The sequence below is a fragment of the Schistocerca serialis genome, chromosome 3, assembly GCF_023864345.2.
Source record: "Schistocerca serialis cubense isolate TAMUIC-IGC-003099 chromosome 3, iqSchSeri2.2, whole genome shotgun sequence".
In the NCBI taxonomy this organism is placed as follows: domain Eukaryota; kingdom Metazoa; phylum Arthropoda; class Insecta; order Orthoptera; family Acrididae; genus Schistocerca; species Schistocerca serialis.
The window spans coordinates 408,197,219-408,224,616 of record NC_064640.1 but is presented as its reverse complement, the minus strand read 5'-3'; the positions used below and the strand labels follow the sequence as shown (position 1 = coordinate 408,224,616).

Below are 27,398 nucleotides of genomic sequence, written 5' to 3'. Positions count from 1 at the left end.
TGTGATATTTTAAAGTGTGTCAGCCACATGTGTTGAGGAGCCAATGATGTGTTCCTACTCCAATTATAGAAGGTTCTCATGTGATACAGGTTGTATTATAGGTGCTAGTTGTGTGGATCAGATATATGTACAAGTCTAAAGATGTTAGATCCCATCCACCACGAAGGAATAAGTCTGACCACAGGGCCATGTAGTACCAACTCTATCTGCAGCCTTTGTGCTGAGTCTGATGATCTACCCATTAACCATCTAATGACAGCTTTTCACTATGTCTTAGGTGTATAAGTTCTTGGTTGATCTGCAGTGAGTGATCAGTATTCAAACTTGTTGAGAAACTACCATGGAAATTACATTTGTGAATTACACCAAACTAAAAAGCTATTTTGAATCCATATCAAAACATAACTAGTGGTTATTCATATAATACAAATATCAGTTCACTGAAAAGGTCCAAAACTGTGTCAAACTGTTCAGGGTGCAAGAGAAACTTTCCTTGTATGTGGTATAAATCTCCGATACAGTGCCTCTTGAAATACGCAACATTTCAGCTATCTTGGTTATGGAAGCACCCAGCATGCAAGCACCAACAATTTATCCATGTTTGAATTCACTTATCTCCAACATAATGCACTCACAACTACACAGAACACTTGCAACATACTGAAGACATTGCACAGGTGCCATTCATGGTCAAATACAACAGCGCAACCTGCAGGATGGTTAGCATCTGCATTTCTGTTCAAGTGTGCATCTCTCATGGCGTTTCCATAATTTTGTCCATCCCCCATACTTGTGCTGTATGGTAGTTCAAATACTTTCATCTCTTCCATTTCCCTCCAGATTTTGTGTGCCTCTGCATCTGATATGGAGAACTCATTTGCTAAGCATACCTTGAGAATGCTGATGGCAAAAACGATAGAAGCAGTTAACATTGCCCCCTGCTTAGACCAATAAGTGCAGACAGGCACAGATCTCATGGACACATGCATTCTGGCGTGAGCTGCTGGAGCTGGCAGTCATGTGTGCATGAAGTGTGCTTGCTTGTGTGAATAAATGGTGTGCTTCTCTTTTCCTATAAAGGCTGTGGCTGAAAGCTAATGTGTAAGTAGTAGTGCCTTTCTGTAACTTAGCATGTCATCTTTACAGTAAGCAGCAGTCTATCTTTTCCTACTTTCTCTTATTGATTCATAGGGTGGGGAAAGTTGACTCAGCACTTAAGTTTCAGCATTTGCTTTAAAAAACCCTTTCAATTAATTTTTTGTTTTTGACTTATAAAAAGTATAAATGGTATTTTTACTGTGTCATGCTAATTTTAGCACACAGAAAGACAAAGAGTTTTTGGCAAATGTTCATCCAGATAAAACAAACTGAAATCACTTTTTTTGTTAAACAGATGTAGGACCTGTAACCGTGACATCAGATGCTGAAGAATTCAAACATGCTCTTCGGATGCTTCAAATAACTTCAGGTGGTGACTGCCCAGAAATGAGTTTGAAGGCAATTCAATTGGCAATCTCACATGCAAAACTAGGAGCACATATATATGTCTTCACCGATGCCAGTTCAAAGGACTACTACCTGTCGCCTCAAGTACTGGCACTCATCCAGCGTAAACAGAGCAAGGTTGGTCATTTGGTCAATATTGCCAGTGTATCTCACCTTCTACATGTTCTTTCTCCCTTTGGATTATATCTGCTTTGGGCGAAGCACAAAACAGAATTATTTTGTATTGTTGCTGAAACAACAGTCAGAATTATTTTAATAATATGTGGCAAAACCTGACTTACTCAACAATCACTGAAGGGATGAAAACTCGAATCTTGCTTTTTCCTTCAACAATCACTGTTCAAGCAAGAGATTCATTGGTTATTTGCAGCATGTCATCAAACTTCAAAGTACCGGTTTGTTTGTCTGGTATTCACTGACGAGTGTTTTAAAAATCAGTGACAGCATGTAATTACTTTTATTGTATCAATTCTACTACTGCCCCCCCCCCCCCCATGCCACCCCCCCACCCCCCCATGAACCACGGACGTTGCCATTGGTGGGGAGGCTTGCGTGCCTCAGCGATACAGATAGCCGTACCATATGTGCAACCACAACGGAGGGGTATCTGTTGAGAGGCCAGACAGACGTGTGGTTCCTGAAGAGGGGCAGCAGCCTTTTCAGTAGTTGCAGGGGCAACAGTCTGGATTATTGACTGATCTGGCCTTGTAACACTAACCAAAACGCCCTTGCTATGCTGGTACTGCAAACAGCTGAAAGCAAGGTGAAACTACAGCCGTAATTTTTCCCGGGGGCATGCAGCTTTACTGTATGGTTAAATGATGATGGCATCCTCTTGGGTAAACTATTCCGGAGGTAAAATAGTCCCCCATTCATATCTCTGGGAGGCTGGTCAGGTGAATACAGGGTTATAAATACAAAATCAAATAGGGGTAATGCAGGAGTAGGTTTAATAATGGATAGTAAAATAGGAATGCGGGTAAGCTATTACAAACAGCATAGTGAGCGCATTATTGTGGCCAAGATAGGTACGAAGCCCATGCCTACCCCAGTAATACAAGTTTATATGCCAACTAGTTCTGCAGATGATGAAGAGATTGATGAAATGTATGATGAGATAAAAGAAATTATTCAGATAGTGAAGGGAGACAAAAATTTAATAGTCATGGGTGACTGGAACTCAATAATAGGGAAAGGAAGAGCAGGAAACGTAGTAGGTGAATATGGATTCGGGGGAAGAAATGAAAGAGGAAGCCGCCTGGTAGAATTTTGTACAGAGCATAACTTAATCATAGCTAACACTTGGTTCAAGAATCATAAAAGAAGGTTGTATACATGTAAGAAGCCTGGAGATACTTCAGATAGATTATATAATGGTAAGACAGAGATTCAGGAACCAGGTTTTAAATTGTAAGACATTTCCAGGGGCAGATGTGGACTCTGACCGCAATCTATTGGTTATGAGCTGTAGATTAAAACTGAAGAAACTGCAAAAAGGTGGGAATTTGAGAAGATGGGCCCTAGATAAACTGAAAGAACCGGAGGTTGTAGAGAGCTTCAGGGAGAGCATTAGGGAATGATTGACAAGGATGGGGGAAAGAAATACAGTAGGAGAAGAATGGGTAGCTTTGAGAGATGAAATGGTGAAGGTAGCAGATGATCAAATAGGTAAAAAGACGAGGGCTAATAGAAATCCTTGAGTAACAGAAGAGATATTGAATTTAATTGATGAAAGGAGAAAATACAAAAATGCCGCAAATGAAGCAGGCAAAATGGAGTACAAAAATGCAGCAAATGAAGCAGGCAAAATGGAATACAAACGTCTCAAAAATGAGATCGACAGACAGTGCAAAATGGCTAAGCAGGGATGGCTAGAGGACAATTGTAAGGATGTAGAGGTGCATATCACTAGGGGTAAGATAGATACTACCTACAGGAAAATTAAAGAGACCTTTGGAGAAAAGAGAACCACTTGTATGAATATCAAGAGCTCCGATGGAAACCCAGTTCTAAGCAAAGAACGGAAAGCAGAAAGGTGGAAGGAGTATATAGAGAGTCTGTCTTGAGGACAATATTATAGAAATGGAAGAAAATGTAGATGAAGCTGAAATAGGAGATATGACATTGCGTGAAGAGTTTCACAGGACACTGAAAAACCTAAGTCGAAACAAGGCCCCAGGAGTAGACAACATTCCATTAGAACTACTGACAGCCTTGGGAGAGCCAGGCGTAACAAAACTCTACCATCTAGGGAGCAAGATGTATGAGACAGGCAAAATACCCTCATACCCTTAGACTTCAAGAAGAATATAATTATTCCAATCCCAAAGAAAGCAGGTATTGACAGATGTGAAAATTACCGAACTATCAGTTTATTAAGCCACGGCTGCAAAATACTAACACGAATTCTTAACAGATGAATGAAAAAACTGGTAGAAGCTGAGCTCGGGGAAGATCAGTTTGGATTCCGCAGAAATGTTGGAACACGTGAGGCAATACTGACCCTACGACTTATCTTAGAACATTAATTAAGAAAAGGTAAACCTACGTGTCTAGCATTTGTAGACTTAGAGAAAGCTTTTGACTATGTTGACTGGAATACTCTCTTTCAAATTCTTAAGGTGACAGGGGTAAAATACAGGGAGCAAAAGGCTATTTACAATTTGTACAGAAAGCAGATGGCAGTTATAAGAGTCGAGGGGCATGAAAGGGAAGCAGTGGTTGGGAAGGGAGTGAGACAGGTTTGTAGCCTATCCCCGATGTTATTCAATCTGTATATTGCAGCTTGGAATTGAGTGCAAAGTAAGCAGAAGTTCTGAAAAAATGTTGATAGGTGCCTCCACAACTAACTTCTGCGTCAGTAGCGCCCACAAAAGCAAGCCATGCCACGATCGGCGACAGGCCGTAAACACTGATTATCAGAATGTGACAAACAATGCTTGACACAGTACAGTACTGCATTTTCAGCTTAGAGTGACATAAACACCTATAACAAAGAGAATGGCACTTAATCAGATCAAAGAAAAATAAGCAATCAATTCAAACCAGATGAAGCACATGAAAAAGGAAGGGTACCCGTATAAATACAGACGGAGCACCTGACGCATAGCAATGGCTACCTGGTAAAGCTTAACTGCTAAGCTTACGACTCGAACCAAACTACTGTAGCTGTATCATCATTCATTCGACCTAAATTGTGTCTCATGTTACAATGGACATCTTTTTTCCAATTTGGAGGTGCGGCCTAAAACTTTTCTCTCAATTTGAATTTCGAGTCGCATATTTCAGGTGTGGCTTAGATTCGGGAAATTTTTTTTTCCTTGATTTCGAGTCTCATTTTTCAGGTGCGGCTTAGATTCGAGTACGGCGTAGATTCGAGTAAATATGGTAGATTTAAATGTCAGGAAGTCGTTTCTGAAAGTATTTGTATGGAGTGTAGCCATGTATGGAAGTGAAATGTGGACGATAGTTTAGATAAGAAGAGAATGGAAGCTTTCGAAATGTGTGCTACAGAAGAATGTTGAAGATTAGGTGGGTGGTTCACATAACTAATGAAGAGGTATTGAATAGAATTGGAGAGAAGAGAAATTTATGGCACAACTTGACTAGAAGAAGGGATCGGTTGGTAGGGCGTATTCTGAGGCATCAAGGGATCACCAATTTAGTATTGGAGGGCAATGTGGAGGGTAAAAATCATAGAGGGAGACCAAGAGATGAATACACTAAACAGATTCAGAAGGATGGAGGTTGCAGTAGGTACTGGGAGATGAAGAAGCTTGCACAGGATAGAGTAGCACGGAGAGCTGCATCAAACACAACAACAACTACTACTACGGCTACTGCTACTACTACTACTACTGCTGCTGCTACTACTACTACTACTACTACTTACTCTTATTATTATTATTATTATTATGTAGGGTATCTTTCTGATTACACAATTGACTGTTCAAAAAAGTGTGTTTCAGTACAATGGGTGAATTGAATGCTCCCACAGCAGGAAATTGTTCCAATAACACTGTGGCAAGGCTGCAACCTGTTGTGGCTCATGTGTCATAGAACTTACTAATCTCTCCTGTTTCCAATGTCTTTAATGGAAAATCACAAAATGACTCTATAGTCATATGTAGGTTGATGGCAGAACATGACTTAACAGAAAGCGTTTCTATAAAGAACTTTGGTCACAACTAACAGGTTTTCACACTCCACTGACAGTGAAACTGGGCCATTGGGATTTGCCTCTCTGTAGTAGAGGGCAGTTTTTTCTGTAAAGAGTGAGTTAAACATTCCATTGATGACAGTACCATTAGACACAAAGCAAAAGCTCAAATTGGACAAGGATGTGGAAGGTAATAGGCTGTGTCCTTTTCAAAGGGACCAGTGCAGTATTTACAGAAAATCCAGACCTGAACAGCCAGATGAGGATTTCTACCCTGCATTTCCTAAATGTAAGTCCAGCAACTTAATGCTTGTACTGATTCATTTGTTATCTCCTTTTTGAAACTATGGGTAGTCACAGAGGGAAAGAAAGGTCTCTGCTGGAAGACATTACCAAAGTAAGACGTGGCTCCTTCCAAGGAATATATGTCAAAGGAGGGAAATGAATCCAGTGTGCACTTAGTGTGTATCTAAGGAGGCAGTGTCCACCAGGTAGAAATGGCCATCCCAGAAGGAAGAAGAACATGGACTGCAGTCAGCTTCTGGTTATGTCCCATATTGGTATGTATGGTGTCTGATTGAGATCTTAATGTTTGGAATCAAACAGAAGCACTAAACAAGAGACTTCTTCAGAGTTGTGATGAGCTTGGTTGATGGCTTTCCAACCTGCACTGTATAATAGAGGGCAGTAATGTTGCCCTGGACAGATCAGGAGGGCACTGGAGATACGGGAAGTAGAGTATGTATTGAGTGTTCTTTTTTAGGCTAGGTGAAGCTCTGAGATTGAAATCTCTCATGACAAAATTTTTGTGTAAAACAGTCCCATTTTGTCATGTCAGATCTGGGTAAAATCTTGAGCTATTGACAAAATCCTCCACTGTCCTTGTCAGGAACTACTGACTATCATGGTTTCTATTGTGATGACCATTTATAGCCCATAGATGGCTCTTGATTGGTCAACATACATCATCATTACATCATGCTGAACATCTGGTTCACAATCAAGACAAAGAGAGAAGGAAAATGCCATTTTAGATGTTTTTATTGAACAGAAATCAGATGTAAACAAAAACCAATGGGCAGCCTCACCAATCTGGATGCTGAAAGCAGACACACACTGATTTATATGTGGTATACACAGTTTTCACAACCTTGTGCTGAAGAAAGCTGTTTTAAATACATTAATATGTAGAACTACTTCTGTTCGTGTTAAGGATCACCAGGAGTTTGAGGTTAATCATCTGAATTAAGTGTTCCAAAAGAATGGCTGTGGGGTTTGAGGTATAAAGTAATCACTATCCAAGAAATGAGAATCCAAAACTGTTTAACAATCAAGTGATGATCTACCTGCTGTACTTCTACCTTTTTGCAGTGCTACATGTGCATCTACTTGGCTACTCTGCAGTGGCTGGCAGAGGGTTCATAGAAACTCTTTCAGACTACTTCTTGACCATTGAACTCTCAATTAACACATGGGAAGAATGAACATCTGAATCTTTTCATGCAAACTCTGATTTATGTTACTTTATTATGATGGTGGTTTCTCTCTACGTAGGTGGGAATCAACAAAAATTTTTTGCATTCAGAGGAGACAACTGATGATAGAAATTTCATTAAAAGCTTCTACTGCAACAACAACCAACTTTGTTTTAATGATTGCTGCCCTAACTCAGAAAAATGAAGTAAGATTATAGTTTAACATCCTATTGAATTTTAGGTCATTAGAGATAGAGTACAATCTTTCAAGGATGGGGAAAGAAACTGGCTGAGCCCTTTAAAGGAACTATCCCAGAATTCACATAGAGCAATTTAGGGAAATAATGGATAACCTAAATCTGAATGGCTGGATGTGGATTTAAACTGTATTCCTCTCAAATGCAAGTCCTATGTGCTAACCACTGAACCACGTTGCTTGGTACCCCACTCTCTCCTTATTCTGCAATATTATAAAACAAGCTGCCCTTCCCTGAAGCTTTTTGATGTCCTCTGTCATGACTATCTGCCAAGGATCCCATATCACACAGCACTACTCCAGAAGAGGATTGACAAGTGTAGTGTAGCTGGTCTCTTTAGTAGATTTACTGCAATTCCTAGGCATTGTGTCAATAAAACACAGTCGTTGGTTCACCTTCCTTGCAACATTTTCTTTGACATTGTTCCAATTTAAGTAGTTTGTAATTGTAATCCCCAGGTATTTAGCTGAATTGACAGTCTTCAAATTTGTGTGATTTACTATGGAATCAACAGTGAACACATTTTATTCAGTACTATTTATGTCAGTCCTAAAATGTCTAAGCAAAAATACAAGTTAACTGGAGAAATTCATTTTACGCTATTTACAATGTAATTAAGAAATGTATGTGTTCACTTGGTTAGTGTTAATTCAATACCAACAGTTTTATTCTGTAACCTTCATTGTGTATACAGTCCAAAAAACCAATGACTCTGATAAATGTAAATGGCACCTAAAATAAATTTTAAAGTAAAAATATAAATGAGCACTAAATTTCCCTCATAGTTTTAGATTTATGTATCTATGATTATGAATATTAAATCATTATTGTTACAACTGTTGGGCCTTCATAATAATTTTAATGGGAATATGAATTCCATCACAAACAAATAATGTTTTCAGTAAAAGGTTCTCATTGAAACAGTAAAAAAAGGTCTTAGTTGGAACACAAATTCCTGTGAAAAATTATTCATCACAGAACATCTACAAAACAACTACAGTACAGTAATAATGTACTGTAGTCTGTTGTCTTTGTTAGACAGCACCAGAACTGAACCTCTTCTATGACCTCCAGTACTCTGGCTCATGACAGCTTCAATCTTCTGGCCATACATATGAGCTCAAATTAGCATCCAGTCTACTGCTCACTCATCGCATTCACTCTAACATTAAACTAAAAACAAGTTACCAAGTTCAAATGAACTATTATAAAAATAAATAAATAAATAAATACATTGATAACTACATCTAGATCTACATACATACTCTGCAAACCACCGTATGGTGCATGGTACCCTGTACCACTACTAGTTATTTCCTTTCCTGTTCCACTTACAAATAGAGCAAGAGAAAAATGACTGTCTGTATGCCTTTGTATAAGCCTGGATTTCTTTTTTCTTGTCTTTGTGGTCTTTACAAGTGATGTACTTTAGTGGCTGTGGAATAGTTCTGCAGTCAGCTTCAAATTTTCTCAATAGTGTTCCTCAAAAAGAACACCACCTTCCCTCTAGGGATTCCCATTTGTTTTCTCAAAGCATGTCCATGATACTTACATGCTGTTCAATCTTAATGGTAACATCTGTACCAGCCTGCCTCAGAACTGCTTCAATGTCTTCCTTTAATCTGTCCGGGGAGGATTCCAAACACTCGAGCAGTACTCAAAAACAGGTTGCACTAGTGTACTTCTTGTGGTCTCCATTACAAATGAACCACACTTTCCTAAAATTCTCCCAATAAACCAAAGTCGACCATTCGGCTACCCTGCTACACTGCTGACATGGTTATTTCATTTCATATCACTTTTCAGTTTTACCCCTAGCTGTTTAATAGATGTGACTGTGTCAAGCAACACACTACTAATGCTGTATTCAAACATGGGTTTCTTTTTCCTAATCATCTGCATTAACTTAAACTTTCAATGTTTAGAGGTAGCGGCCATTCATCACACCAACAATAAATTTTGTCTAAGTCATCTTGTATCCTGTTACAGTTACTTTATGTCAGCACCTTCCAATACACCATAGCATCATCAGCAAAAAGCTACAGATTGCTGCACTTTCGGTCCACAAGGTTATTTATGTATATAGAAAATGACAGTGATTTCAATACACTTCTCTGGGTCATTTTTGAAAATACCTTTGTCTCTGGCAAACATTTGCCATTGAGTGCAATGTAATGGTTTCTGTTAGTTAAGAAGTATTCAATAGAGATATTACAAAAGAAACTAAATTCATAAAGCTGTACACTGAGTTCAGTGCCTTAGATCAGAGTTTGATCTCCATAATGATGCAAGTGGTGATATATATATAATATATTTATTTTATATTCTGACCAATATAAATGAATATATTGTAATACAAAAAAACACTCCCAAATAAATGCACTGTAGCCATTAATGTAGCCAGAACTATTCGGGTGATAAAATGCTACCTCTGTATTACTGTTAACATTACCCATTCTACATGGCAGCCAACAAATTTTACATCCATGAATAGTAATCCTGCTCCCTATATCTCATGAGTAAAAAATGTCAATGTTGTATGCCATTGTTGGCTGGGATATCCCATGGGATGGGTTCAGCTGCCTGTAAGAGGTGTTCTTTCTCCACATGCATTGGCCCCTATCATTATGTGGCCCCTATCATTATGAATATATATTGTGTCATATGTGTATTTGTAGATTGCAGGTGAGTGTATATAGTGCAGTGCTATTTTTCTGTTGGATGATGACAAAAAGAGGAGGGAGAGTGATAAACCTGGTGCCAGTACATATCCTACTCCTCTTGAATAGTATCAAGAAGGCCACCAGGCTTAATGTCCCCTTCCAATGCATGGATCACCAACAGTGTCACATGCTGTCACTTCATGAGGCACTGTAGAGAAGTTTGTCATGAGACACTGTAGAGAAATTTGGAACTGAACCCAACACACTCGTGAAAGACAGGTGATAAGGAACTTTCAGCCACCACCTCTTCTCCCCTTGCTGGCCAAATACTAGTAGTGAGAATTTTAACCATTGTCAGGATTCAAACCATCTTACCTCCATGTCAAGTGGCACCACACTGACATTCATTAGCAACCTTGGGTATGGAGGTGAGTATCTCATCAGTCATCACGTAGGAACCTTATATTTTACTCTCCCTTCCCATTAATCAGCACATCTTTAATATTACTACTAAATAAACAAATAATTGCCATCTTTAAAATTAAGAAAACAGTAAATACTTCCCCCCATAATTCTTCAGTGAACATTCACAAATGCAGCAAGACAATATCAATTAATACAAATAAATATTAGACAAACAGCATAAACAGTAAAACATTGTTAATCATAATTAATTCTTACACCATCAACACTCAGTCACTGAATCACACGCTCAGCACATTGTGCAGGCTTCTTAAACTTTAAGATACACATTAGTTTCTTTAATTTTTGCTAAAACTCGGTCTCACTGTCAAATATGGACTATTTTACACTCTTATAATGCTTTCCATTCCTTTTTACAGCCCCTTTCTTTCCTTTAATAATTCATAGCGAATTTCCTAAAATATATACACTGATGGGAAAAAAAGACAACACCAGAAAATACTTAATGTAGACTAATGAAACTTCAGAAATACATTTTTGTAGGTAACATATTGAAGTGATTAACTTTGCAAGATCACAGGTTAATTTTAGGGCGAGATAAGCCATTGCAAATGTGAAATGGTGGTACATTAATAACCAGTGTAGCCACCAAAATGCAAAATGCAGGTATGTAGACGTGCATGCATTTTGTTATACAGATGCCAGATGTCAGTTTGTGGGGTGGAATTCCATGCCTGTTGCACTTGGTCTGTCAATACAGGGACTGATAATACTATTTGTGGATGACACTGTAGTTTTCATCCAATGGTGGGCCATATGCGCTCAATTGGAGTCAGATCTGGTGAGCGAACAGGCCAAGGCAGCATGTCGACACCCTGTACAGCGTGTTTGGTTACAACAGTGGTGTGCGGGTGAGCTTTATGTATTGGAAATACTCCCTGGAATGCTGTTCATGAATGGTAGGACAACAGACCAAATCCCCAGAATGATATACAGATCTGCAGTCAGGGTGCGTGGGATAACCATGAGAGTGCTCCTGCTGTCATACAAAATTGCATCCTAGACCATAACTACAGGTGTAGGTCCATTGTGTCTAGCATGCAGACTGGTTGATTGCAGACTCTCAGCTGATCTTCTAAGTAACACATAGCCATCACTAGCACCTAGGCAGAACCAGCTTTCATCAGAAAACACAACAGACCTCCACCCTTCCCTCTAATGAGATCTTGTTTGACACCACTGAAGTCACTAATGGTGGTGGTTTGGTGTCAGTGAAATGCATGCTACCGGGTATCTGGCTTGGATGCAGTTCCACAAAACTGGAGCACTGTTGTAATTGGAGTATTTTGCAAAAAAAAAAAAAAGGGTCACAGGCAAGACATAAAAATACTTGTTTTGTAAATATAACCGCCTTTTCCTGCTGCCACTTAATTTATTTTTCCCTGACGTGTTTCACCTTTTTCTTGCTCTAAGGCATCATCGGTGGGATCTATAATGATACAGTTTTGCTATTTTTAGATTATCAAACAGCTCACGTCTCAATTTTTATGCTCAAAAGCGACTTTTCTTTTGTGTGTGTGTGTGTGTGTGTGTGTGTGTGTGTGTGTGTGTGTGTGTGTGTGTGTGTGTGTGTTGGGGGGGGGGGGGGGTTGAGCTATAGGGTGTTGAATATGAATGTACTAGCTGTTAGCTAGTGGTTGAAAGCTTTGCTGACAGCTAATCTGACTTTTTGTTTCAAATTTCTGAGGAGGGGTTCATGGATAAGTGAGTGTAAGGATGTTGGGTGGTGTTATTGTTATATTGGATGGTATTATTATGTTAAACCTCTTTGGGAATATTATTCTGTTATTTTATCTATTATTGTAAACAATGTGTACTTGATAGTTCAACAGGGTTTTCCTTTCAGCTTTGGTTTTCTGTATGTGGTAATTTTCTAGCAGGGTTAGGAGGTGTTTTTTGTTGTTGATTCTAGTTATTTTCATGTCTTTTTCTCTAGTGGTTGGTCTATGGTCATGTTCTCTTATGTGTTCTGCAAATGTTTCCTGGCTCTCATGTGTTCTTTCTATCTGACATCAAATGTTGTACCTGTTTTTCGTATGTATCTGCCTTCGCAAGTGTTACACTGTAGTTGATACCAGCTTTCTGATATAGGTCTCTGTGTTTTGCCCATTGTAACCTTTATTTTGTGCTATCTGTATTATTATGTCCAGTTCCTTTTGGTAGTTTTCTTTGGTGAGAGGCACTGTGTTGAGTCTATGGAGCATGTGTTGAATTGCTGGTTGCTTTTGTGAGTGTGGGTGGTTTGAGGATTGGGGAATGATAATGTCCATTGCTGTGGGTTTATGGTAAATTTCAAACATATGCTTATTGTTTTGTTTTTTGATTGTTACAGCCAGAAAGTTAATTTGGTTGTTCTGTTCTCTTTCATTTGTGTATTTTATATTTTACGTATCTTGTTGATGTCAGTATGTAGTTTTTCAATTTTTGTTTGTGGTTCATGTATTAAGCAGAGGATGTCAACCATACACCTGAACCAATATAATATGTTATATTCTTTTGCTACTATTTTTGTGAAAATGATCTGTTCAATATGGTTTACAAAAATATTTGCTAAGGCTCCTGAAACTGGGGACACCATTGGTAATCCATCTTCTTGTAATTACTTCCAGTTCAATAGTGAATTGTATTTACAAACAGATGAACCACAAACAAAAATTGAAAAACTATGTACTGACATAAATAAGATACATGACACTATAAAATTCACTTGACTTGACTAATAAAGTGCTAGTGCAACCTCCAGATCAGATGAGAGGAAATGCAGATCACAGCTAATCCTAAGTAATTAATTTTTTTCATAAAAAATAGTGACATGAACTGTTTGATAATCTAAAAAACAGAACTGCATTGCTGTAGATCCCACTGATGATGCCTTAAAGCAAGAAAACGGTGAAACACGTCTGGGAAAAATAAATTAAGTGGCAGCTGGAAAAGGCAGCTTCCTTTACAAAACAAGTATTTTTGTGCGTGCTGCGGAGGATGGCCACACAAACAAACTTGTTAAGACATAAAAAAACTGTACCTCTACCAGTTTGATCTCTGTAATGTACAAAATGTTCACTAAAGTTATCAGCAATCTTGTAGGGAAAGACAATGAATTTTAATGTGGCAAGGGAACCAACATGCTTTAAAAGTGAATACAGCACAACTGACCTTTTGAAAGTTGTGAACAAAATTATAAAACAAAGTAGTGAGTATTACATACCAGCTTGCTTCAGTTCGTAGGGTTTGAGAAAAGTTTTGTCACTGTATTAACAGCCCTTCAAAACCAAGGCACTGATACAACCTAGGTTAATATAGTGAAGAATAGGCATGCTAATGCTACAGCTTCCATTAGACTTCATCAGGATAGTGGATTTTTTTAGGAAATTGGAGAAATTGGGCAAAAAGATTCCATGTCACCAAAATAATTCATAGAAGCCCAAAGGAAGTTTTTGTATGTCCATGTCTACATCTACATCTACATGGTTGCTCTGCTGTACACATTTAATTGTTTGGCAGTGGGTGCACAGAACCACTTTAAGAATATTTCTCTGCTGTTCCACTCTTAAATAGTTCCACTCTTAAATAGTACTTGGGGGAGCTCTGATTTCTATTATTTTATTGTAATAGTAATTTCTCTTTATGTAAGTGGGAGTCAACAAAATATATTAGCATTCAGAGGAGAAAGTTCATGATCTAAAATTTTTCAAAAGATAAAGGCACAACAAAAGACACCTTGACTGCCACGCCAACTCGCTTTGCATGTCTGTGACACTCTGTCCCCTTAATTCACAATAATACAAAATGAGCTGCCCTCCTTTGATATTTTTCAAAATCCTCCATAAATCCTATCTGGTAATGTTCCCATACCATGCAGCAGTACCCCAGAGGAGGATGGACAAGTGTGGTGCAGGCTGTCTATATATTTAATTTTTGCACCTTTTAAACATTTTCTATGTTATGATTCTAATTGAAGTTGATCCTTTAAATTTTGGGTACACAACTGCAGCAACAATGCTTAGAGTTACTGGAAGGGACAGGAAAACGAACAGATGAACCACAGAACAGAATGGACTGGATGTTGGAGCTATGACTGTTATCAGAATGAAATGGAGGTTGGTGGGACACATAACCAGGCAAATGAACAGTATTAGCACCAAGCAAGTGATCTGCTGAATTTCAAGATGTAAGAAGAGACTGAGATAGAAACCTGACATATGATGGGTTGATGATGTAAAATATTCAAGAGCAACATGAATTTATATAGGTGAAGTCCATATTACATTAAAAAGTCTAAAGATGATTGTTATCCATTGGTAAACATTGAGTGGTTCATAATGAGAGTGATGATGTTGGTGACCAGGCCATGTGTTTGACTGTGGCATTTTCTTGTTGTTTGTACTCATTATGTTGAACTCATTCCATATTCCAAAGTTCCCCCTCCAATTTGCTTCCATTGTGTTGTGGTTTGTGTGTGTGTGTGTGTGTGTGTGTGTGTGTGTGTGTGTGTGTGTGCGCGCGCGCGGAGGGGGAGGGGGGTCATGTTAAAGGTATAGGTATGCCTGTGTGTGTGTGTGTGAGAGAGAGAGAGAGAGCTAGTAGACAAGTTGATGGAATTGTAGCCAAACACTTTACCATAAACTTCTTCAACTTCTGTAATTTTCTTGCCAACTGTGCATTTTTTATTGTGCAATGTGCAAATTTAAGCTGAAATATATCATTCCTTAAATATTTCAGGTTGTGTTTATATTAACTGGTGACTGTAATGATGCAGATAAACCCAATTACCAGGTTTATGAAGATATTGCAGCCACAAGCTTAGGACAAGTTTTCCATCTCAATAAAACAGATGTGAAAGAGGTTTGTAAATTTTTTTTCATATAATGTAATTATGTTTTGTTTTGGTTGTATGTTACTGCAGACATAATAAATAATTTCAGCAGAATTTTTGCAAATTATCTAACAGTTTTAATGTAGTGATTCTTGAGTTTCTCCCGGCATATTTGACAATCAAAATATCCACGGGTGTACTGCCGGTCAAGAGAGTCTACCCCAGGAATTGGAACATCTGAGAACTGTATTTCGAAAAAATGAGTACTCAGAGTGGCAGATTCAACATGCTCTCCGCCCAACCACTACAGCACAACCTGTGGAGATGGATGAAATCACAAGGGAGGAGATAGGCACTGCATTTATTCCATATACAGGCGCACTCTCGGGGAAAATCGCCCGCATTTTGAATAAACACTGGGTCGGAACTGTGTTTTGTCCTCCGAATAAAACTCATGCACTGGTGGGGAGCACTGAAGATGACCTCGGTTTGAGGAAGGCTGGCATGTACCAGATTCCGTGTCAATGTGGCAAGTCGTATATTGGTCAGACGATGCGTACCGTCAAGGATCGATGCTGTGAACACCAGAGGCACTCTCGACTGATGTATCTGAGCAAGTCGGCGGTCACTGAACATTGTTTGTCGGAAAATCATGCTATAAAGTATGAACGCACGAGGATTCTGTTACAGACGTCAAGATATTGGGACAGCGTTGTTAGAGAGGCCATCGAAATTCACACCAATGACGACCTCATAAACCATGACTGTGGCTATAATCTTAGCAAGGCTTGGGAACCAGCGATTGGGTTAATCAAGAGTAAATCGAGCAAACGTATAGTTGTGATGACCTCGGCGGACAGAGCCATCACACCAACGTCATCTCAGATGCCATCCCAATCTGTTCCACCGCGCGACCATGGCGCGGGGCGCGGACAGCGGAGGGAGCATGCCACGGGCGGAGGGTATTTAAATCGGCCGCCACCGTGACCGAACCCTGTTCCCTCTGAGCAGCCATAGCGTATGGATCTCCATGCCAGTACATTCACAGGAGCTCAGTCCGTCAGTTCACCTGATGATGGCGACATGTATGATCGCCGAAATATTGTTCCTGTTTGACACTGTAGACCGGCAGTACACCCGTGGATATTTTGATTAGTTTTAATGTATCCTTTCACTAAACAGTTTTTTGTTACAAGAGATTTAACTTACACCCAATGCCAGGTGGAGTTATATAATATACATATTTACTGTTCATTTATGCTATAAGCAGTTTGTAATGAACAAAACTGATAAGTTGGAAAATAGTTTGTAGACTTAAGTAGTACCTAGCTAGACGAGTGAGATAATGTGTCCCATGCTGGTGGATGATGAACAGTTCAAGGACAGCTCCATAGTGTCTCATGAGTTTAATCATTGAGTTCATATTACTGTAATAAGAGGTCAGAGAGTTTCAACAGTTGGGAAAACTACTTGAGCTGAGAGAGGCATGCTTTTGCACCTACTTGGGCACAATTACGGGAGATGAATTCAGAACTTCAGATGGAAGTAATGTACAAGGATACGTGGCCAGAGTGAATGTTAGTGTGAAAGATTGAATTAACTTCCATAAAATTTTGGGATTGCTGAAGAACAACTTGAAAAGAGCAGGTGATTTGGTAAAGAGAAGATAAAGTGGCCCAGCAAAGATGGAGGACTACCAGAACACAGAGAGATCAGTCTTGAAGGATACCCGTCAGTACCTGGACATTTATAAGCTGATCATGAGGCTACTCATATTTATGGGGTTGGCTATGTGAAGGTAGCTAAACAGTGCATTCTGCAAGAACTGGCAATTGCATTGGAAGGAAATGAGGGAGCCCGACAGAGATGGGGGACATTGAGGACACAAAGAGAGCTGTCTTGTGGGATGCCCATCAGTACCTCGGCTGATCATGAGGCTACCCATAACTATGGGATCTGCTAGGTGGAGGCAGCTAGATAATGTATTTTGCAATGTAGGAGGTGATGCATGAGCCTATAGCGTCCATATGCAGAATCTGCTTTCTACAGCTCTTCCATAGCTGTGACAGAGTGAAATATATTGCAATATTTCAGTATGAAATCAGTGTCAACTAAATCAATTTTAGATACAAGACTTGAAACAGAACGTTAATTAAGGATAGTATAAGTGACTTAAATAACATTTCAATAATCTTCTGAACTGTGTGACTAACTCTTACGAGTCCAAGGCAAAGGTTTCAGACACTAAAAAAATGGTATTGATATCAAAGAACTTTATTTTTCCTGTATTAATTTAGTTTGTGCAGTCATGTGTCTGACTCAAATGTATAAACAACAAAATGGTGCTGTCATAAAACTATTTGCTTTAGACAGTTCATTGATAATGAAAATAGATCATGAAATGGGTATGGACTTATAAGGAGGCTGCTACTTTATATCAGATTATCAAGAAATGGGATGTTGATCTCAAATGTGGCTGTGCATCTCGCAAAGGTGATTCACATGAAGGATGTCAGAAAACTGTAATAATAGGCAACAACATCAAGAAAGAATGTATCTCACTATTCCATGATCGATGATCAAAAATAGCTGGTGCCATAGGCATATCAAAGAAAGGAATGTGGCACATTTTACACAGAATAATTGATGAGCTAGCTTTGTGAAAGATAAGTGCTGCATTTGTTGAACGCTGAGCAAAATAAAGGATAGATTGAAAACATAAACAGTGTCTGAACTGTTATAAAAAGTAGACATCTTATTTTGTATCAGATTTGTTACTTTGGATGAGACTTAGGTCCACCATGACTAATGTTCTCTGGGGTGTTAGAGGGATCCTTCTTATTGATTACCTCACAATGTACCAAACAATGACTGATGAATGCTACACAAGTCTTCTGAATGAGTTGAATGAAGTAACACATGAGGATACACCTTGATTAGAAAAGAAAAAAAAAATCATTTTACATGAAGAAAATGCACTTGCCTATTAATGAGCATTGGCAATGGATAGCTGGGAGAGTTGAAGTATGAACTATTGTCCCACCACTGTTTACCAGATATGGCACCTTTTGATTTCTGCCAGTTGACACATTTTAAGTAATTTGTGGTTGGAAAGCATTTTGATGCCAATGAGAAAGTTATTGCAGCTATAGATTGTTATTATTTTGCAGATGTTAAAAATCAGAAGGGATGGAAACTACTCACTAGAAAAATATTTGGGAAATTGCTTCAATCTAAAAGGGTACTACATCAATAAGTAAGTGCATTTTTTATAGAAATACACAGTTACTCATATCTGGGTTGACAACTTTTCATCTTACTCTCATGAGACAATGATGTACAAGAACTCACAAATTAAGTGTTTGTTAAATTCATGGCCATAACTACACTTTAATATTATCACAGAATGACCAGAATTTTGATAGCATGCTTACAAATTAAATGGACCCTTTAAACTTGTGTATTCCATGCATGCAACACGAAGCACAAGTGGAGCTCGACAGCCTCTGGAATGGAGAATAGTGGTCTTGATATATTACACAGAATTTTATATAATGAAACGAATATTATGTCAAAAAGAACATCCCAAACCTCTGTAACATTAATTCACAATAACTGGCAAGAAACAAACAATGTGATTTAGAGACCACACAACAATACAATCGTTTCATTATGCTGCATGATACCTGTAGCAATGTGATAGCAAAATTTTGATCAGAAAATGTGACAAAAAAAGTGTACAACAGAAATTTTTATGGGAATTACAAGATCTGAGAAATTATTCAACATTTAGATTACCATAGTCAATGAAATTGAATACAGCAACTGTGTGCATCAACATGTTTCATATTTGTGAAATGAATGACAACCAGATCTACATCTGCAGATATAACTCTCAAGTTACCAGCAAAGTGAAAAAATAAAGGTACAAAGCAAACACATTTGAAAAATATGAAGAAGTTTATTGTAACAGGTAAAACTTCCAAATCTGTGATATTTATAGTGGTAGTGGCAGTCAAAATGAGGATACAGCATAAGTTATGTGATACACAATTAAGTTCTTTGCAAGAACTAGAGAAAGCTGTTGACTGGGTCCTGGATTCTTATAGAATCACTGAATTGTACATAATGCATTTCATAATACTTAATGATAGTTATATGATACTGTATGTTACCAGTGAAGAAATAGAGTGCTGAATTATTCTACAAAATCCGCTATGAACTGTGTTATACTCATAATGATCATGAAGGCAGTGCACTGAGAGAGGCTTAACCATAGGTCTCTTCCAGTTATTAACCTGTTTCACATTTATGAGATAATTGGTGATAAGATGTAGCTGTCAGTTTGCTAAGACGAAAAATAATAATGTGAGGCATACATTTAAAAAAAAATGAAATTATTAAATTCCCATCCCAAACATGCACCACTAACTTGTCCTCCATTCAGCAGTGGCAAGTAAAGAAGTTTTTTCTGGCTGCCAAAATGTGGGGATCATAGCAACATGCTGACTGTTCAGTGCACAACAGCTCTTCTAAGAAACATACTATGCTAAACTGTTCTGTCTTTCTGCTCTCTGACACTTTATTTTTAAGGTGAACTGATTTGCTAACAGCAGAAATTCATCAGGGAGATCAATAAGGTAGAGCTGGTGCACTTCTTCTGATAATCGGAGACAGGACCATATGTGCTACTGCTCTATTTCTGTGGTCATGGAATGTTTTATATAGAGAAATTATCCAATGTTAGAAACACACACGTAAACAAAGAAGGTTTGCACATTAAACTTTCACTAGATCTTTCTGCCATGTGAGCTTTGGCTTAATTTACCCATACATAACTCAGAATATATGCATATGACTCTACTTACTGTATGTAATATGTTACAGAATGCTGGATAGTTGGAAGAACATAGAGTAAGTTCTGTAATGCCAAATATTTTGGCTGCCAAGAAAGTAGAGAACCTGGAAAAATGCTGGCTGTCCAGTGCTTAACAAATATTTAAGGGGACCTTCCTTATTCAAGGAGTATATAACTTTATATACAGAGAGAATAGTTTTACTCATGAAGCTGTAAACAGACAGTCAGTCATCTGTTCCACTTTTCTAGTGTGTCATGTGAATTATTATGCATTGCTTCTATTTTCTGTTGCTTTATTTTTGACAGAGTTACTTATTCTGTGTAACATTGTTTCAGGTTTTAAATTATGTGAGGGAATCTTTTGGACTGGACAATTATGATGACAATGAACAGAAGGTTGATCTGTTGTCAGTTAACAAACCCAATGCAACAAAGGATGAGCAACACAATCTTTATATAGATGAATCAGTAAAAGAGTTTACAGTTTCTGTGTCAGGCAAGAACTCAGAACTTGCACTTGTGAATCCTGATGGTGAAGATATCAACGGTCCACCGAAAGCAAATCCATTGCTTAATTTAAAAAATGTTAAAGTAATTAATGTCGAGCAACCCGAACCAGGAGAATGGAAAGTCAAAGTCAGTAGTGAATCAGGACATACTGTCCGTTCTAAAGGTGTTAGTGATATAAACTTTGCACATGGGTTCTCAAGGGTAGCAACAGATAAGTTCAAGGAAACCTCTCACAGGCCACTCAAAGGTATGATTGTTTCTGTAATTATGGAGAGCATGTTGTTTGTGTATTACGAGGATTGAGAGAGAGAATGAAATACTCTTTCCTTCACTTCACTTCTCATGTACTTGAATATGGTGCTAACTTTTTGTTCTTGGTTTTCTCTGTGGTATGGAATTACCAACTGACAACCTCTGTATATGTAATACTTCTAAGCACTGATAGTGCTGAACTACTTCACAAATGCATTAAAAAATTAACCCTTTTGCAAATCAGATGATTCATCTTATCTGTGGTTCATATACATCTATATACAGGGTGTACCACTCAAACCTCCCTGGTTTCATGGACCCAGTAGATACGACAATGAAAAATGGACCACATTGTAGAGCATCTCAAAGAATTTATATTCTCATGTCAGAAGTGCCAAGTATTGTCACCAGATTGCAGTATGATTACATGAAGTGAAAATGGCAACTCTACAGTAGTTTCTTCATGTGGGGATTCATGAAGGACCACATGTATGCAACCAAAGTGGACGATATTCCTACGTTGTGACATCATATCACTAGTGCGATTTCAACAATAACAGAGAAAATGTTACAAACTACTTGGCAAGAAATTGAATACAGACTTGATATTCTTTGTGCTACAAATGGTTCACATGTAGAGGCATATAGGTGATAAATAAATAAATTCTTTGAGATGCTCTACAATGTGGTGGATTTTTCATTGTCATATCTACTGTGGTTTTCTTCCTCTCGGTCTTTGAAATCAGGGAGGTTTGAGTGGGACACCCTGTATTATGCAACATTTTTGAAGGACATTGTTTTTTTGCAGGTGATAAGGGACCTTAAATGATTATCTACTCGTATCTTATGATAAGACCATGATTCTTGAAGATTTTACTGTTAATAAGAGCCAATTCATGTCACTTGCTGTTAGAAAATTTGGAAGCTTGTATTAAGCATGAGTATTAATGCACACACTTTGGAATCTTGCTTGTATTTTATGCTGGCAGTAACTACTACTTATGTTGTTTAATGATGGACTCAGCTTCATTTCTATGATACACTTGCACAACATATAAAGAAACATAGTTAAGTTATACATACACAGTGAGTATATTGTGAAATATTTTTACTAACAAAAGTTTCATCCAAAATTACCCTATCCAAGTCCATGACAGGCTTAAATACACCAACCACAATATTATAGTAAGATTTTTATCAGCTACACTCAGTGCACAAAAACCCATAACTATAATTCAAATTAAATAATCTGATAGTTGACTAGTTAACTGTGAAGCATTTTTAACTATTTACTAATGATATATAAACCATGAATGATTTTTTTTGTGGCCAGATGTGCTGTGCTTTCTCCATTAAATATTTTCATCCAAGCATACACTCAGAAATTTACAGTTATCATCATCTACTGCTAAAATTGTACACACATCAAAAAAAGTTTTGCAGCAACCCAGTTCCCAGAACTTCTGAAGATAAACGTTGACTGTGGATATTGTATCACAGACACAGTCCCTTTGACTGTTCAGAGATGTCACTAAACCCACCCAAAGATGTAAACAACCATGCATGAGCAGTGCCTATTAGACAGAGGGAGTCTGACGGCCAAACATTTCCAATCATTGCACCAGGAAGGAGGTACACGGCTTGTGTTGCCTATAGTTCAACCATGCCTAGATGGTCAAAATCATGATTCTATTGCATCCACATTATTACTTTATGGCAGGAAGAGCTCTCAACAAGGGAAGTGTCCAGGCGTTTCGGAGTGAACTAAAGTAATGTTGTTCAGATATGGAGGAGACACAGAGAGACTGGAAGTGTCAATGACATGCCTCACTCAGGCCACCCAAGGACTACTCCTGCAGTAGATGACTGCTACCTACAGATTAAGTCTCGGAGGAATCCTGACGGCAACACCACCATGTTGAATAATGTTTTTCGTGCAGCCACAGGACATCGTGTTATGACTCAATCTGTGCGCAATAGACAGCATGATGCGCAGCTTCACTCCTGACGTCCATCTCAAGGTCCATCTCTGTAACCACGACACCATGCAGCATGGTACAGATGGGCCCAACAACATGCCAAATGGACTGCTCAGGACTGGCATCACATTCTCTTCACCAATGAGTGTCGCAAATGCCTTCAACCAGACAGTTGTTGGAGACATGTTTGGAGGCAAGCTGGTCAGGCTGAACACCTTAGACATACTGACCAGCGAGTGCAGCAATGTGGAGGTTTCCTGTTGTTTTGGGGTGGCATTATGTGGGGCTGATGTACACCGCTGGTGGTCACGGAAGGTGCCATAATGGCTTTATGATGCGTGAATGCCATCCTCCGACCCCCAGTGCAACCATATTGGCAGCTCACTGGTGAGGCTTTCGTTTTCATTGATGACAATTCATGCCTCCATTGTTCACATCTTGTGAATGACTTCCTTCAGGATAATGACATCGCTTGACTAGAGTGGCCAGCATGTTCTCCAGACATGAACTGTATCGAACATATCTGGGATAGATTGAAAAGGGCTGTTTATGGGCGATGTGACCCACCAACGACTCCAAGGGATATATGCCAAATCGCCATTGAGGAGTGGGATGATCTGGACCAACAGTGCATTATGAATTTGTGGATAGTATGCGATGACAAATACAGGCATGCATCAATGCAAGAGAACATGCTATGGGTATCAGAGGTACCAGTGTGTACAGCAATCTGGAATACCACCTTTGAAGGTCTTGCTGTATGGTGGTTTAACATGCAATGTGTGGTTTTCATGAGCAATAAGAAGAGCGAAAATGATGTTTATGTTGATCTCTATTCCAATTTTTTGCACAGTTTCCTGAACTCATGGAACCGAGGCTATACAAAACTTTTTTTTTGATGTGTGTACATTTATAATTTACACGCAGTTTAAAACTGGGACACACTTCAGTTATATTGAGTGTGAAGAAGTCAACATTTTCTTACTGTCTTTGCCAAGAATAAGAGTGAGGTGTTATCTGCAAACATACAGTGCAGTGAGAGTTTTGTGCTTCATCATTAATATAAATGAGAAGCAGTACAGAACTATAAGTAAGAGTTCTGGGGAATGAACTGCTGTGTTTTTTTCTGGTTTCAAAATTAATAATTTTATCATAAATGTTAAGCCATCTGCAGGAATCTTCCCCAGTCACCCGATATTGTAAGCCACATATATGTTGCAGGTTCATTGATGATATCTTCATGCTCTGAATCCAGGGTGTAGACACCATACTGTCATCCTTGTTCAATCTTAACACATTTCCTCCAGTCTGTTTCAACTGGTGGCCTTTGTCTCAGGGTATACCATCTACCTGGACATTTAGCTCCAACTCTCAAATGACAACATTTAACCCTCTGTTCATATAAAAGCTACCAACTAACAACAGTGCCTTTACTTTGATAGCTGCCAATCATTCCTAAACAAAACTTTCTCTCATACAAACTATCTACTCGCAGATAGTGCATCTGCAGTGACAATCAATCCATTGCTCTGTATTCAAAATGTCTTACTAAGGCTGCATAGATGGGTGCTATCTCCTGTAACATTTCTCCTAACATTTCTTGTATACATTAAACTATTAGGTCACACATTGCATTGCACTCTAAATATTAAAGCATTATCTGTAAGCAAAAGGAAAATAGTTTTTGAGAATGAAATAATACCCTATTTTTTAAATACTTATCTTGATGTCTTGAGGGTGTCTGTGATTGTTGCTCAAGGTATTTTATCATTCTCATTCACTGGAGAAGTCTAAGGCTCATATCTTTTTGAATTTCACTGGATTATAAAGCAAATCATGTGTCTTTGTTCTTTGAAATCTGATCTGGTAGTGATTGTCCCAAATACTCGAGCAGTATTCAATAAATTGTTGCACGAGTGTTCTGCATGCCATCTCCTTCATAGATGAACCTCACTTTACTAGAATTCCAATAAACCAAAGTCTATCATTTACCCTCCCCCCCCTCTCCCCCCCCCCCCCCCCACCACCCCCACCCTTCCACTGACCTGACATGCTCATTCCATTTCATATTGCTTTGCAATGACACCTAAAAACTTAATCAACAATGCTGTGTCAAACAACGCACCACTAATACTGGAAAAAAATTACAGGATGGTTTTTCCTACTCCTCCACATTAAATTATATTTAGAGCAAGCTGCCATTTGTCACACCAAAGAGAAATTATGTGTAAATTATCTGGTATCCTTCTATAGTCACTCAATGGCAACACTTTCCTGTACACTACAGCATCATCAGCAAGCAGTCGCAGATTCCTTCTTACAAACAGTAGTCACCTCAACTTTTTTCCAGTCACTTGAGGCTTTGCACTGGTGCGAGATTCATGACAAATATGATATAGGTAAGGGCAATTGCTGAAGAGTAATGTCTGGAAAACCAAACTAAGGTTCCATCCAGACCTGGCAACTTATTTATTTTCAACTTCCTCAGTTGCTTGTCAATGCCATGGATGCCTAATTCCATTGCCTCCGCATGGGAGTCTGTGTAATGGTCAAATGATGGTATGTTTGTATGATCCTCCTGTATGAGTGACTTTTTAAATGCAAAATTTAAAACTTAAGTGCTCCTTTCACTGTCTTCTATTGCCACACCAGATTGCTCAATGAGTGACTGAATAGAAACCTTCAACCAACTTAGTGATTTTACATAGGACCAGGACTTTCTCAGGTTCTCAGCAGGGCGTTTTGCTAAGATTTGACACTAGAAGTTGTATGCTTTGTGCAACGATCTTTTTTGTAGATGCATGAATTTCTAATAACTTTTGCCTTTCAGCATTTCCACATTCTTTTTTAACTGAGAGTGCAACAGTGCTTCTGCAACATTTTCTTAATTTTGTTGTTAAACCAATGTGATTTTTTACCACCCAAAATCCACTTATTCTACACATGCTTCTGCAGAGTGTGATTTACAATCAGTTTAAACTTTTCCCATAATTCCCCTACGTTCATCATATCAGAACTAGATAGTCTCAATTCATTTCTTTAAGTAGGAGGCTGCTTATTTGCTCTTTCTGGGTACATAAATGTTTACATGATGAATTATTATACATCGTGATCTATTTTTTTTTCTGTGTATCACATTGTCCAATAGTCGAATCTTGGTCTGCTAAATTGCACCCCTCAATTTAGCACACAGTCAGATCTACCATGCCATATTCACACTTAATCCCAGTTTCCAACCTTGCCCACTATCCAGGTGGAGGGAACACCCCCCCCCCCCCCCCCTTACATATGAAATACCACCCGACCTGGAACAGCTTAACAGCTTAACCACATCCTCAACCAGGACTACTTTTCATCATGTCCCAATGTGAGGCACTTCCTTCCCAAAATCCTTTCACCACCCACACAATCTACTAAATAAGTATCCTGGTACATTATAATGCCTCGGACCCTTCTCACATGGATTATATTCTTATGAGAGACACTTGTACGACCTGTAGTGTTTAGAAAAACATCCTCAACTTCAATAGCTGCTTCACAATCTGTGTAATTTGAATCCTATTTCCAGTTGTATCTTCTGTAAATGGCACTGATGAAAGTAATCCTTATAATACATCCTTGAATCCTGCAATCCACCTAACCTCAATTTCAAATACCTATCTCAATTTCAGCTAGAAACCTCTCCCTCCCTCCCCCCCACACACACACCTACACCCCACCTCCCATTTCACTCCCTCCTCTATTCCTCCCCCCTACCACCCCTTCCTGCTTCTCTCTAGTTCAGTATTCTCTCTGTAGTCTCTCCTTCATTCTGTGTTCCATCCCACTCCCCCCTTACCTCTCCATCCTCAACCCATACCTCTTATTTCATCATGTACCACATATTTAATTTATTCCTGATTTTCATAGCCATGTTATAGAGTCTAGGCATAGAGCTGCATGTGTTAACAGGAAACATGAAATTTGGTTTTTTTCTGCTCTTACAAGCATGTTAGACATGGTTTTGTGTAAATAATTTGAGGTTTCCAGAAACATACAGAGTGAGGTGGCACTACAGGTGAAACACAATGGACTTAGGATCAGGAAAACTGTAATTCAAATACCTATCTCGTCATTGTACTATAAGTTTTCTCTGGTTTCCCTGAATCATTTAAGGTGCATGCTAAAATTGTTCCTTCAGCATGATAAAGATCAATTCTCTCCCTTTTATTGTCCTGCTAAGTAGTCCTCAGGGATGGTAAAATCTACCCTTCACTTCCTGCTCTCTATATACAGGACAAAATGAGTCACTTGATTTTGAATTACACATGCAGTATATTTCAGACGTAAATTAGTAGATCAATACATACAGGGTTATTACGAATGATTGAAGCGATTTCACAGCTCTACAGTAACTTTATTATTTGAGATATTTTCACAATGCTTTGCACACACATACAAAAA

At 38.6% G+C, this 27,398-nt stretch overlaps 1 protein-coding gene across 1 annotated transcript in view; it reads left to right on the top strand.

Annotated features, from left to right (window-relative positions):
- LOC126470270 (hemicentin-1-like) overlaps nt 1–27,398 on the top strand; it is an 808,493-nt gene that overhangs the window by 152,247 nt on the left and 628,848 nt on the right. The window contains exons 3-5 of the mRNA XM_050098010.1: nt 1,394–1,623; nt 15,263–15,385; nt 20,551–20,971. Coding sequence (XP_049953967.1) covers nt 1,394–1,623; nt 15,263–15,385; nt 20,551–20,971 — 774 coding nt within the window. The remainder of the gene's footprint in view (nt 1–1,393; nt 1,624–15,262; nt 15,386–20,550; nt 20,972–27,398) is intronic.